General features: G+C 40.0%; 2 protein-coding genes across 2 annotated transcripts in view; one reads left to right on the top strand and one right to left on the bottom strand.

Moving 5' to 3' along the window:
• cox7a1 (cytochrome c oxidase subunit 7A1) overlaps positions 1–4,495 on the top strand; it is a 9,863-nt gene extending 5,368 nt beyond the window's left edge. Inside the window, exons 2-4 of the mRNA XM_071896552.2 lie at positions 1,717–1,803; positions 3,340–3,424; positions 4,285–4,495. Coding sequence (XP_071752653.1) covers positions 1,717–1,803; positions 3,340–3,424; positions 4,285–4,343 — 231 coding nt within the window. The 3' untranslated portion in view covers positions 4,344–4,495. The remainder of the gene's footprint in view (positions 1–1,716; positions 1,804–3,339; positions 3,425–4,284) is intronic.
• Positions 4,496–12,917: 8,422 nt separating this feature from the next.
• Positions 12,918–15,000, bottom strand: part of chp2 (calcineurin-like EF-hand protein 2) — a 9,464-nt gene continuing 7,381 nt past the window's right edge. The window contains exon 7 of the mRNA XM_078284344.1: positions 12,918–12,971. Coding sequence (XP_078140470.1) covers positions 12,918–12,971 — 54 coding nt within the window. The remainder of the gene's footprint in view (positions 12,972–15,000) is intronic.

Genomic DNA, 15,000 nt, shown 5'->3' with positions numbered 1-15,000 from the left:
AGTTCCAGCGGCGGGACGTCCTGCGTAGTTTAGCTAGTTCAAGGTTTAGATTGATGGAGGAGAAATGAACTGCTGCAGTTTCCACTGGAGACAGAAAAACCACATGGATTATTTTTCAATCAATCAATCAATTTATTTCTACACATTTCATACAAGTGAACGCAGCGCAATGTGCTTCACAGATAATAGAACAATAAAATACAATGAAGTGCAAATCATTACAAAAGAATTTAAGAGAGTTATAAAGAAAAATAAAGCTATAATGATAAAAACACTTGTTCCACAGAAACCTCCTGGTTTTCCATTTCCCTTTAAAACTGCTTCAACAGATGTTCAGAAGGTGAAGCAGCTTCTCCAGTCATCATTCTGCTTTCAGGAACGACTAAAAGGTGATCCGAGTGATCTACTGTCATCTAATTACAATGTCATTAAAATAATCTGGAACAAGCCCATGAATGGATTTAAAAATCAAGAAAAGAATCTTAAAATCAATTCTAAAATTTACAGGCAACCAGTGGATGAATTTCAAAGCAGGCGTAATGTGCTCTCTCTTTCTGTGACTTGTTAAAATTGTAGGGGAGGTAACATCACAAACTGTGGATATGTTTCTTAGATGGTAAAAAGCATCTTTGGAAACATTACAGTGTGATTTTTAAAATTCAGATTAGAATTGAAAACAACCCCTGCAGTTCTTGACATGATTTTTGGCCTGAAGAGATGGAGTCTAAATGAACAGAGAAGTTTCTCTGAGCCTCAGTGCCAAACACCACAATCTGCGTTTGATCCTTATTTAGCTGTACAAAGTTAAGACAGGATACATTTAGATGATTCATCTGGTGCCAGAGCTGTACAGCTGGGTGTCATCTGCATACTGATGGAAATGAATGTTATGTTTTCTGACAACTCTTCCCAAGAGGAGCATGTACAAACTGAAGAGCAGTGGTCCAATAACGGATCCCTGTGGGATCCCACATGTTACGCCAATATGATCAGAGGTGAAAGTGCCAAGTGCAACACAATATTCACAGTCAGTAAGTTAGGATCTAAATCAATTTAAAACTGGGCAAGATAGGCCAATCCATTTCTGAGGCCTATCAATTAAAAGTTCATGATCCACAGTATCAAATGCGGCACTTAAATCTAAAAGCACTAAAACAGAAAGCTGCATCACTATTCTCTCTCAGGTCGTTTACCACAGAAACCTGACTGAACATTTCATAGAGACTCTGCATTTCACTGCTTGAACACAACGTTTTCATGCATGATGCAAAGATTTCATAGCCAAAAAGAACACAAAGCTAGCCAGCATACTTTAATCTTTTCTTGGAATGTGTTTTGAAAAAGCAGTTTGGTCAGACTGGCTGTTCGCGGAGTGTACCTGCAGTCACATGACACTGTCTGTCTCAAACCAGTTCGTTCAAACAAGGAACCTGATTCGGAAGCAAGAAAGAAGGAAGCGACCTTCCCAATGAGACAGAGCGTCACTCTTTAATTGTGGTATTCTATTGATTCCCCTTCCACAGGGAGGTCAGAGGTCAGAGGTCAGAGTCTGGAGCTGGGAGGGATCAGTGTGTTGCTCAGGGTTTGAACCTGGGTCCCCTGGTTGAAGGATGGACTCTTTATTCAGTAGGCCTCCCTGCTGCCCTTCCTCCGCTGACAGTCTGTCACAGTTCTGGATCTTTTAACTGAGTTTCCTCTTTCTGTTTGTGTTTCCAGAAAGTTCCTCTGCTGGCCAGCCGAGCGTTCAGCAGCTCCGCCAGACAGCTGAGGAACAAAGTCCCCGAGGCCCAGAAACTCTTCCAGGTAACGGAACAGAACAGAACGGAACAGAATAGAATAGAATAGAATAGAATAGAATAATAACTATGAAACCCACCAGTCTGATGGCAGCAGACAGAGAGCATCCAGTGTCAAGATTCACCTATAGATCTGATTCCTGATGGCTGATGCTAGCATTCATTCTGTTTCGTGAATGGGAAAAATGAACAAGGCAACAGCAACATATTGTTTCTAGTGGCATACTATAAAATTATTCAGCATATAGTCTACATGTAAATCGTGAGAGGTGTTTAAATTCAGATAGACTGTTTCTGCTGATTTGATCTGATTTTATAAACTGATGTCCACCCATATAATGGCCAAGCACAATATACGTCTAGTATTTTCAGTTTTATGGTCACTAACCAGCTAAATGTTAAATAACCTGAGGCCCAGATTGTGACAATTTACACAGAGTGCATTAGAACAATATAATTTATGCATAATGAGTCAGGGATAGCCGATGAAGTTAGATAATCTGAGTGCTGTGGAGTTGGTGCTCTGTCAGGTAGAGCGTCACGGCAACCAGACCCTGACGGCAACCAGATACGCTCCCTCTGGTGTAGCTTCTCTGTTATTGTCGCCTTGTTCATTTTTCCCATTCACAAAATGGAACGAACGCTGCAGTCAGCCATCATGACTTGGCTTTAGGTGAATCTTGACGCTGGACGCTTTCTGGTCGTTTCTGTCGGCATCTGCAGCAACCAGTTGTTGCTACACTGGATGTGTTGCGCTGCGTACTCAGTAGCAGCCAGATGACTCTAAAGGGAGCGCTCACCCAGTGGCTGACGCCAGATGGCTTGGCTGTTGCTTCCACCTAAATACTGACCACCATGTCCAGAAACTGTTGGAGGTTATGACAAAAAAACAGGAAGACTTCATCAGAAATATAAGCAGCTACTCCGCCAAATTCCACTGAAAACATCATGAAACATAAATATCTTAGGGAAAGGAACAGAAACGGCTCGGTCCCGTTAGATTCAGCCATAACCACAGAAAACAGCAGAAACAGCAAGTCATGAGAAATGTTAGGAACAGATAATATAAAACCTCCTTGGGAACAGAGGAAATAAAGGAAGAACAAAATAACAAGAACAAGAATAAGAGGTATTTGGTAGATTGTCCCATTGGTCAACTTAGCCATTAAGTAATGAGAAGACAAACACTAAAATCATCCATGTGTCCCCAGTAGATCGTTGGCTCCAGTGCTCCATGCTAACACCTTAGCATACACTATGTTGAGTGATAGCCTCCATGCTAACACTTTAGCATACACTATGTTGAGTGATAGGCTCCATGCTAACACCTTAGCATACACTATGTTGAGTGATAGGCTCCATGCTAACACCTTAGCATACACTATGTTGAGTGATAGGCTCCATGCTAACACTTTAGCATACACTATGTTGATTCACAAATTATACAAAGATTAAAAAAAAACCAATACACATCAAGTCCAGGTTTTGGCATGTTGAAGAATTATGCAAGAGGTTTTTTACCCTTTGGTTTCTATGGTTACAGGAGGACAACGGGTTGCCAGTCCACATCAAGGGAGGAACCAGCGACGTCCTGCTGTACCGGGCAACCATGACGCTAACTATAGCAGGTAACAACCAAACCATAAAGTTACCATACCAAACCATAACTTCACCAAACCATAACTTCACCAAACCATAACTTCACCATACCAAACCATAACTTCACCAAACCATAACTTCACCAAACCATAACTTCACCATACCAAACCATAACTTCACCAAACCATAACTTCACCATACCAAACCATAACTTAACCATACCAAAGAATATCCTTACCATACGACCACTGATGCTAACCATGATGCTAACTATAGCAGGTAACAATCATAGCCTACTTTTTACAAATAAAGTCATCACAGGGTTCTGAAAAGTTGTTAAATCCAGCAACAAAGTCACCAAGTTGGGAAGTGGGCTTCAGTCTAATTTACCTGTTGTTCTTTGGCTCCACCCACTGAGGTCTAACTCAGCCAATGAGATTATTTCTGCTTCCAGCGCAACTGACAGTAAAAGGGATTAGGCGCTTACATGCCTCAGTTTCACACTGGAACATTTCAGCTGTCTCACTGGTTTCAAGAGCTTATCTGGGTTATTGTAAAACAAATATCATGTTCATATGTATATCACATTTTAGCAATTTATCTCACTCCTTTATCCAGAGTGACTTAGAGTGAGCTCAACAGTAGACTTCGCTTCAGATCATTGATCACCAATATTACAAGAAACCAAGAATACAGAGGTAAGGGTCAGAGGTCACAGCGCCCTGACAGTAGATGGAACACATATTCCTGTGTCGAAGAATTAATATTTAAATATTCCAGCTCTAAAACAGAACGTGTGTATCCCAGATAATAACAGGATATTAATGTGAATATAAATACACCGCCCGTATGATATCACACAGCTGTGTTTATGTGTTTGTCTCTACAGGAACCTGCTACTCCCTGTACTGGCTGCTCATGGCTTCCCTGCCGCAGAAGAAAGCGTAGAGAAGAACGAGGCTGGGCTCTGTCTATCGCACGGAGGACAACGACCGGCTCCGTCTAACATGAGTGTACAAATCTGTTCCATTTCATCACGGCTCTCGTTACGATGGCTGAATGTCTACAAACTGTAAAGAATTAAAAACTCTTACACCAGGCCTGTTTCGTCTTTAACTGTGTGTGTGTGTGTGTGTGTGTGCGTGTGTTCATGTGTTTTCTCATTGTGATTTCTGGGGGGTTATAATGGCTTTCTTACAAAATTTGAAGGAATAGAATGGCCATTTCCATTCAAAACAACAGGCTATAGCAGTTCAACTCAATTCATTCAACTAAACTTTATTGCATCCGAAGGGCAATTCTCTTTGCAGGCAGATGAATAAAACAGTTACAAAACCATATAAACATAAATACACAAAAGTTCATGAGAAATAGCATGAGACACAATGGTTCTCAAAGTGGGGTACAGGGACTTTTTTTTTTTTTTTTTTACGCTTTACTTTTATTATTTTAAGGTTATAAACAGAAGTCGGTAACGTGAAAAAAACCCCCCAAAAAATAAATTTAAGAGGGGGTTAGGTTGCCAGGGATTACATTTTCTTTTTCCCTTTTTTAAACAGACACTTCACATTTAATTGAAATAATGTAAATTGTGATGATAAGATTCACTTTCCCAAATGTTATCTTCCTTCCCTCAGTGTTGACAGTTATGTAATTCTGTGCCAAACCACATCAAACAATACATATCCTCTCAGATGGTCCCAAAGGTCAGAATCAGATCTAATGGGTTCCTTGACCTAATTTTCATTCCAACCAGCGCCTGAAATGGGCCGGTACTCACCGGTACTGAGTACCGGCACTTCTGATTTTAGTCCACATGAGTACCCTTACTTCTTATTCCATACCGCCACCTCCTGGTGCGCCTTAGTTGAATGAAGAGAGTATCTCCGTATAAAAAAAGTGCGCCATAGACTTGACAGGGCTTCAGTTAAGCAGACAGCATCCTACAGACTGAAGGCAGAGCTCCGCTCACACGGGGAGTCAAACTGCAGCCGAAAACAAAGCTGCATAGATAGTGAAGAGGTGTCACTCTGGCCCTAAATTAAATAGCCTCTTGTAATTACGTGTTCTGCAATATTAAAACCATTCTACTGACGTTTTGCCCCACAAAGGCAGATTGTAAAGAATATAATGGCTTACATTCTGATGCAGGACTTTGTGGGCAAAACGTCAATGGAATGATATTAATTGTGTAGAAAAAAATAAATACATTTATATTGTGAGCAGAGTGATGCCTCTTCACTTGATCTGATGGAGCAGAGCAGTCAGTGGAGCACAGGGCCGTTAAAGTGTCAATCATGAAGAAATTCATGGTAATCAAACGCCAATATGTCCGATCAACACTACTGGTCAGGTGCCGATAGAGAGAGAAAAGAAAATAGAGGATATGCAAGCACAAATGAAAGCTATGTTATTGCGCCAAGGAGAAATAAATGTACGTAAAAAGTTACATAATGCTAGTTTTCTTATATCATGACTGTCAACAACAAAAGGTCAATATTGCTTTGTTGCCACTACCTCCAAAAAGCACAGACAGCTCTGTCCGTCAGTTATATAAAGACAATATTGGCCTCTGTCTATTTGCATCAGTCTTCTGTATGCTTGTAAGTATGTAATCTGTCTCTGATGTAATCTTTCTCTGATATTATTACAGCACTAACCCAGCACATTTTTCTGTGTTGATTTTTTTTAAATGGCAAAGTAGGTTAGGACTAGTTGTTTTGCAGCTAAACTGACTGCAGTCTTGTTTCATTTTCAGTTGGTTTTATTGTAGCATATATGCAATATTATATTTGTATGTAATGAAATGCATACAAAAATACATTTGAAGTGGGATATATTACCAAGATATGCGTATAAATATAAATATGTCCAAGACACATGCGATGCTCATGTCATGCAACTGCTGAATTAGGGTACTGGCACCTTTTCTGGTCCAATTCAGGCACTGATTCCAACCAAACACATCTTTAACCAGAGAGGAGTATCTAGTTAATGAAATCAGCTGTGAAGTGTTTGGGTTACGATGGTGAACCTCTGCTCTATATGAGGAAAGTGTAGGAACTTCTGACCTGCAGCCTGCAGAGATCTGGAACACCAAAATAGACAGAAAAGAAAAAACAGGAAAGCCATGACGATGTTCTGTCATGTCTCCAAGAAAACAAAACAAAACATTATTCCTGCCAAAATGAAAATGAAATGTGATGCAGCTGTTTTACCCATCAGACTGTTGGCTGCCAGACCAAGAGAAAAGATTTACCAATGCCTCCACCTAGTGGTCACACACTGGAATATATAGTACTACTACTACTACTACTACTGCTACTACTACTACTACTACTACTACTACTACTACTGTCCCGGCCCAACCAGCGATGTTTCAGCTTTGACAGTTATTGGATATGACTGAACAGAAGCTCTGTGTGTAGGGAAAACAGAGCCTGGTTGATTTATGAACATATGGACATGAGTATAGACTATCAGTAGTAGGGCTGAAAGATATTGACAAAAAAAAAGTTTTTATTGTCATCATTTTTTTTTTTTTTAGAAACATTGTTTAAAGAAAAGTGATTTTGTTAAAAACAAAAAACAAAAAGTCGGTGTGCAGTATTTGCTGAGTTTGAGTCTGATGAAAGGTTTTGATTTATGGACCAAAGATTTCCTGCAGCTCTAAAACTCCTTGTTCACAAATCCAGTTTGGACCAAATTCTCACTTAAGAAATAGTTCACCCAAAAATTAAAATTCGGTCATTATCTACTCATTCTCATGCCAGTACAAACTCGGGTGAGTGTTTTTTCTTCATACAACTTACCTGGAGCTTTCCAGGCTCGCTGCTGGAGGAGCTTCTTCCAGTGAATGGGGAGTGAATGGGGAGCTGGACCTTCTGCTTCAAAAAGGGCAATAAATGTCCATAAAATTACTCCATAAAGCTTGTGTAGTATAATCAAAGTCTTCTGACGCCTGATGATCGCTCTATTAGTCTCTATTTGATCCATTATTTCATGAAAATCCCAGTCGATCGCCATTGCATTTACTTCCGCATTACCAAACCTCACGAGGCCACCGTGGCCACGCAAGGTTTGTGTGTGCGATAGTGCGCGACCTCCATCTCGTGAGGTTTGGTAATGCGGAAGTAAATGCAATGGCGATCGACTCGGATTTTCGTGAAATAATGGATCAAATTTCTTTTTTTTCAACTCATAGAGCGATCGTCAGTCGCCAATCCCCATTCACTCCCCATTCACTGGAAGAAGCTCCTCCAGCAGCGAGCCTGGAGAGCTCCAGGTAAGTTGTATGAAGAAAAAACACTCACCCTGGCATGAGAATGAGTAGATAATGACCGAATTTTAATTTTTGGGTGAACTATTCCTTTAAACAATTAATTGCAGCCCCTGCGATTTGAATTTCAATTTTTTGATATATTTATTTTTTTTTTTTCCGATTAATTGTTCAGCTCTAATTGGTAGCTTGTTGTCTCTCAGGTGGTGTACTGGGACGGGCCTACACTCTGGGGTCACTCTGTGGTCACTCTGGGGACACTCTGTGGACACTCTGGGGACACTCTGGGGTCACTCTGGGGACACTCTGTGGTCACTGGTCACTCTGTGATCACTCTGGGGTCACTCTGTGGTCACTCTGGGGTCACTCTGGGGACACTCTGGGGTCACTGGTCACTCTGTGATCACTCTGGGGTCACTCTGTGGTCACTCTGGGGTCACTCTGGGGTCACTCTGTGGTCACTCTGGGGTCACTCTGGGGTCACTCTGTGGTCACTCTGGGGTCACTCTGGGGACACTCCAGACTCGGACACTTAACTAAAACTAACCGAACATGCACAGGAGGGAAAGGAGTCTGTTCAGAAGCAAACAGCATTCAGTCCAAAACATTACAGCAGGTCTCAAAGCTTCAGGACCGGAACAAAAGTCCGGCTGTCCTCTTCAAACTTCTGAGCCACCTTTTCAAAATGGCCACCAAAACGTATAAGCCCACCCCCCAAAGCCTGATCAGCCAATCATGATAGACATTAGAGACGGTGAGATTATGACACCTACTACTGCTATTATTTCTACTACTACTACTACTACTATTACTATTTCTACTACTATTTCTACTACTACTGCTACTGCTACAACTACTACTACTACTACTACTACTACTACTACTACTACTACTATTTCGACTACTATTTCTACTACTGTACTACTATTTATACTACTGCTGCTACTACTACTACTATTTATACTACTGCTACTACTACTATTTATACTACTATTCCTACTACTACTGCTAATACTGCTACTACTACTATTTCTACTACTGCTGCTATTACTACTACTGCTATTTCTACTAGGCTACTGCTACTACTGTTTCTACTACTACTACTACTATTTCTACTACTGCTACTACTATTTTTACTACTACTGCTACTACTACTACTATTTCTATTACTGCTACTGCTACTACTATTACTGCTACTATGGGTTTTGGGTGCTACCCTGATAGTGCTAACTGGCTGTTACGACCAAACTTTCATCACTGTAGTAAAATTTTGCTTTAGTCTGAAACAGGAAAAGCCGAACCAAATTTTAATCCTGTTAGTTCCTGTTTATCTCTGATAACACAACGGCTGCTGCATCACATTTTGATAAAGTTCTATTGGTTGACAGTGCTGTAGATTTGAACCAAACCCTTTTACAAACCCAGAGCCGTGTGAAATAAAGGGATAGTATGTAGAAATATCCTGGACACAAACTTTATCACTCCCCTTTCTGCTGTTCATTCTCTTCTTTTTCACCCTCTCTCCCTTTTACATTTTTTCAATATAGATTTTCCCCCTTTTCCCACTATCATTATTATTTTAAAAATTGTAAAAAATATATATAATTTACCTTTTTTCTCTTTTCCAACAATGGACTTAGTCTCCTACGTTTTTGTTTGTTGCTATTCCTGTTTGTCTTCTAATGTCACATGTTTTGTAGCTTTGTATTCTTGTTTGTTATTGTCCATATGCACATTTTGTGTGAAATTAATAAAAAAAAGATAAAAAAAAAAAAAAAGATGAGTTAAGTAAGCAAGGAACTGCCTAAACAACCTGCATTCCTGATGGATGAGGACACACTGGAAATAGACACATGTCCACTTTTGGCTGAAATAGAAACATCAGTATAAGATAAGAGTGAAACGTTATTTATTCAACAGGGAAAATGCACAGAAGTCACTGCTGTAAAGTTATCTGGGGAGTAGAGTGCACAATGACATTTCTCACATTCACAAACACATTTCATCGCAGGCGTAGATTTCACACATTTCCAACATTTGCGCTGATTTATCATTTTTGCACGTGTAACTTTTCCAACAAAACTGCTTTTGTCATTGCTTAACAAGCAAGAATTCCTATAAAGCTAATTGTACAATTCAAGAGTTTCCTTTCAAAATGATTTATATCAACTTTGGGAGAGAAAAAAAATTCAAATGACATTCATCACAAACACTTCAAAACCACATGATCCTTGTCTATAAAGTACAACATTTTATAAGCCAAAATGACTGATAACTTCAACAGTAACCCATAATGTACTTTTTTTTTTCATGCCAGTAATAATTTCCAGTAGGTAGTTTGGAATGAAACCCTTCAATTTGACAAAGGTCGTTTGAACTTGTGCTTCATAAGTCTCTATATATTGCATATCATTCAGTCGATCCACATTTTGCTAGTTCCAAGTATTTCAAGCATACAGGGCTTTCAGGTGATGTCACCCCCCGCTGGCGGCCATCTTGGAGGTCCTCAGCTCTGTGAACAGCTGATTATGTTTCTGTCTATCTGGTCAGCTAACATCACTGTCTTGTTGTTAACACATCTGATTAGCACACTAGCTAACGTAGCTAGTAGCAGCTAGCGTTAGCATGTTAACATTAACATCAGTGTGTTTGCTGGCTAGTTAGCTAGCTAACAGTTTGTTCAGGTTAACTGAGCTGACTCTTCTCAAGCTACAACTCAGAGTGTTTTGGAGTAGAGACTAGGGCTAAAGACAAGACAGTTTACTGTGTCACAGTAACCAAATCCACCTTATCACACTATTCACTTTTACTCAAAATTACACAAATAACAAATTTATATTTACATTTTAGGCATTCATCTGATGTTCAGTAAGTGATCATGAATGGGTTCAGCATTTTGCTCAAGGACACTTCACAGGACACATGGCTGTTAATGGACCACAATTAGCTGTTGTGGGGATTCAACCAGTGACCTTTCAGATACAGGACGGTCTCTCTAACCACCAGGCTCCCTGTAACTCCCAGGTGGGACAGTAGGTTTGTCATAGTGAGATGAAGTTTTTTTTTTTTTTACCAGTTGCTGGAATCCCTTTCACATTTCCACATCACATTTTATTTAACATGTATCAGAGTATTAGAGCTGGCTTAAATAGCATTTGCAAATATTGTTAATGGTTTATTTTCAGTTTCTTAGATGGCAGACGGGTGGGGTTCACCACACAAAACCACACAGTGAGAGCTTGAAAGTTTAGACAATCATAGAAATGTGTAGTACAGTCAACTCAGTACATTTCCCTGTGATTGACAATTTAACCAGATACTATCTAAACGGTCCTAATCTAGTAAACTCCACCCACCTGGCACTCCAAGCAGATTAAAACAAACACAAAGAATTATTTGCAGCTTCTGTGTGACCCAGGTCCGCTAAGTGCCACGATGCAAGTAAACTAAGGCATTTCTCTTAGTTTATCTACACATTTAAAAGCCTTTATTATGGCAGAATGCATTGTGTTTCTTAATTGGTTAAAGTTGCATTCCACCATGCTGATAATTCCCTTAAAGCAAAGCAAGAGCATTATATAAAACGGCACGGACTGCTATGCTAACTCTTGTGGTAAGCAGGGAGTTAGATAGCAATCTTTCTTGTTTTCCCTTATTTTTTTATTCTTAGGTATGTTCACTTCTGAAAACATTTCAGACAGTACACATGCATTAGTAATTGTTGTATAAAATACTATAACACCCTACAGGACGATCTGTACTGGATTAAAAGTGTTTCAGTGCTGCTGACGTTACTTGGCTGCGTCTCATACTGTGGGCATCAGCATCGTTCCCATAATCACAGAAAAAAAAAAAATCTTTATTCAATGTGATTCTCATTCAGTGAATTATCCACTAATCACCTATTCTTTCCTCTTTGCAGCTCAGACACTGACTACGTTTACATGGACAGCAATAGGCCCTTTTCACATCGTCATGGTAACAGCTTCCGCATTGAGAAACAGGTGCATTACAACTTCCTGTTGTCAGCTGGCTTTCACTAAATTACAACCTGCCCAATTTTAACACTGATGAAATACGAAGACTCTCTGACCTGTTTTCTCTGACTCCTGGATCTAAACTAGAGCAATGCTACAAGTTTTCACATGAACTTTCCTCTTCCATTAAGAAGGAGAGTTTTAGCTTCAGTTTCTCCTCGTCTCCTCTTCCTTCATTCAGTCAGCGAACCTTTTGAAAGTATCTCCACTGTGATGTTTACACCCATCCAAGTTGTTTAGTGTCATAAGGGTTATATCTTTTTCCTGTACAAGGGAAGATTTAGCCTCCCTTCATTTCCATTTTCTGTGTAGAGGACCTGTTTTTTAAAATGATTACAATTTGTGAGATATATGTGCAGAGACATTTAGCTATATTTTTTATTCTTATATTCTTATATTGCATTTTTCTTGATATTTATTTTTTCCTAAGTGTTATGTCTATGCTGTGGATTGTGTATTCCTGGTAGTTATCCGTACTGAGTGGGGGAACCTGGTACGTTGATTTATCTTTGATAGTGACTTTTTGATCAGGTATTTTTCACATTGATTGTATAATTAATTGAACTGTATGCATGTATGTATTTAAGTGTCACTTCCGCTTGGAGCAACACAACGCTGATGATGGCTTATTGCTGAAACGCGTCCGTCGTTTGTGCTCTATAGCTGCCCATTCAAATATATGATATAAGGACATTAAGAGTGCTGACTTTTCTTTCTTCATGTATTAATCTTTGGCCGTGCACCTAAGGAGGATTTTCTTGACCGAGTTGTGCTCGCATTTGGCGGAGTTTACACCCATCCAAAACCTTCATGATCTCCATTTCCCTTTCAGTCCTAGTTGGATTCAGGTGTTTACAGTCTAAAATGCTTCAATAATGAGACTGATATCAGAATAGTCCACATGTCTTAATGTGATTCTGCTTACTGACTGTGACCTTATTCAGGTTCAGGGAATCAGAAACTGCTGTTTACACGGCAGTTTGTTATTCAGACTGTTGTCTTAATCAGGTCCATATCAGATTATTGCTGTCCATGGAAACATAGTCAGTGTTTCTCATATCTAATTATGATTTTGAGTCATTCACTGGCCGGTTTCCCTCCTCTCTCCTCCTTTCTTCTTCTAACAGGTTTTATAGAGAATGAGCCTCTCTTCTTCTTCTTGGTTAGAAACTTACACAGGAGCCAAAGTCAACACAGGAAGCGTCTTTATCTCAGGAAGCGGATGCTCATCTTGTGATCGATGTTCACTTTCTCCAGTGACTGCAACACAAAAAACAAATCTCCATGTTCATACTTCTACATACTACATACATGTGTTAGGGTGTGCAATTAAGGCAGGAGATGACAGTTAAAATCAGTGTTGCAACGTGCTTTACAAACAATAAGGCAACAAATAAAAGCAGTAAGATGAATAACAAACAGAAATGTCAGACATAAATATAAAACCTGGGTTACAGAAGCAAACAGACAAATACAATGAGTGAAATGATTATATCTAATCCAAAAGTGTCTCCTAAATGTCACCTTACAGGATTTCTGGGTAATGAAGTCTTTCAAACTTTCAAAAAATTCAAACAGTTACCTCTCGCTGCCACTTGGGGCCGCCAGAGTGCAAAGTTGCCGAGTGCAGCTTTAAAAGATGAGAGGTCTTGTACAGTATTTTACAGAGGTGTGACCAAGTCAACTTTGCTCGAGTCCCAAGTCTACATGTAGATTAAATAAAGTCCAAGTCAAGTCCAAGTCATTAATGTCAAGTCTCAAGTCTAAATGTAGAACAGCAAGTCAAGTCAGAACAAATCAAGAGTCCAGTATCAATTTAATATCTTAAAGAAAACGAAATATCTAGGACTTTTCAATGCAATATGGTTTTAATAGAAACCTTTTCAAGTCATCAAAGTACAAGTCAGAGTCAAGTCCCAAGTCACCAGAACCCAAGTCAAGTCAAGTCTCAAGTCTTCTCTTCATGCAGCAAGTCAAGTCTCAAGCAATGACAATTGTGACTCCAGTCTGACACGAGTCCAAGTCATGTGACTCGAGTCCCCACCTCTGGCATTTTAGTGAAAGTGTGCAAAAATTGGTCAACATTTTCACATTTTTTTTATTTTATTTTTGTATATATTTATCAACCTTGCAAGCATAAAAACTTGAAACACCCTGGTTGTAAAGGTGAGAAGTACAGTACAGTACAGTACAGTACGGTACAGTACAGTCCGGTACAGTACAGTACAGTACAGTACAGTATGGTACAGTCCGGTACAGTTCGGTACAGTACAGTACAGTACAGTACAGTATGGTACAGTCCGGTACAGTACAGTCCGGTACAGTACAGTCCGGTACAGTCCGGTACAGTCCGGTACAGTACAGTCCGGTACAGTACAGTACAGTACAGTACGGTACAGTACAGTACAGTCCGGTACAGTCTGGTACAGTACAGTCCGGTACAGTACAGTCCGGTACGGTACAGTCCGGTACAGTACAGTCCGGTACAGTACAGTACAGTCCGGTACAGTCCGGTACGGTACAGTACGGTACAGTACGGTACAGTCCGGTACAGTCCGGTACAGTACAGTACAGTACAGTACAGTACAGTACAGTCCGGTACAGTCTGGTATGAGGTTCAGGATGAGAGCCAGTGTGACGGGGCAACATGAGGCCGAGGCAGCGCTCAGATAAAGCCTGGTTGTATGTGTGAACAATAGTTTCTCTGTGCTGCTGCCTGTCTGCACTCCGCCTGAAACTGTCTCTGAGGCTAGCGGTTCCCAAACCGGGGTCCGAGGACCTGCAGGGGGTCCTGAGAGAAATAAGGACTAGTTCATTCAGTAGAAGTTAACACTAAGACAGAATGAGGTGTCACTCTGTCCTTCTACAGGAGAAACGCAACTCTTCTTAGATAACTCTAAACCTTTATCAGATGAGTCTAAACCTTTATCAGATGAGACTAAACCTTTATCAGATGAGTCTAAACCTGTATCAGATGAGTCTAAACCTTTATCAGATGAGACTAAACCTTTATCAGATGAGTCTAAACCTTTATCAGATGAGTCTAAACCTTTATCAGATGAGTCTAAACCTTTATCAGATGAGTCTAAACCTTTATCAGATGAGACTAAACCTTTATCAGATGAGTCTAAACCTTTATCAGATGAGTCTAAACCTTTATCAGATGAGTCTAAACCTGTATCATATTGGGACCCTAGCTACCTTTATCAAGATTTTGAAGGTCCACGGTTCTGGGAGATTCTGTCTCTCTCTTTATCTATATATCTGTCAATAAACCTGTCTGCCTTCC

The sequence above is a fragment of the Centroberyx gerrardi genome, chromosome 6, assembly GCF_048128805.1.
Source record: "Centroberyx gerrardi isolate f3 chromosome 6, fCenGer3.hap1.cur.20231027, whole genome shotgun sequence".
NCBI classification, from domain to species: Eukaryota; Metazoa; Chordata; class Actinopteri; order Beryciformes; family Berycidae; genus Centroberyx; species Centroberyx gerrardi.
The sequence above is the reverse complement of the archived record's forward strand: the minus strand, read 5'-3'. Positions and strand labels throughout refer to the sequence as shown.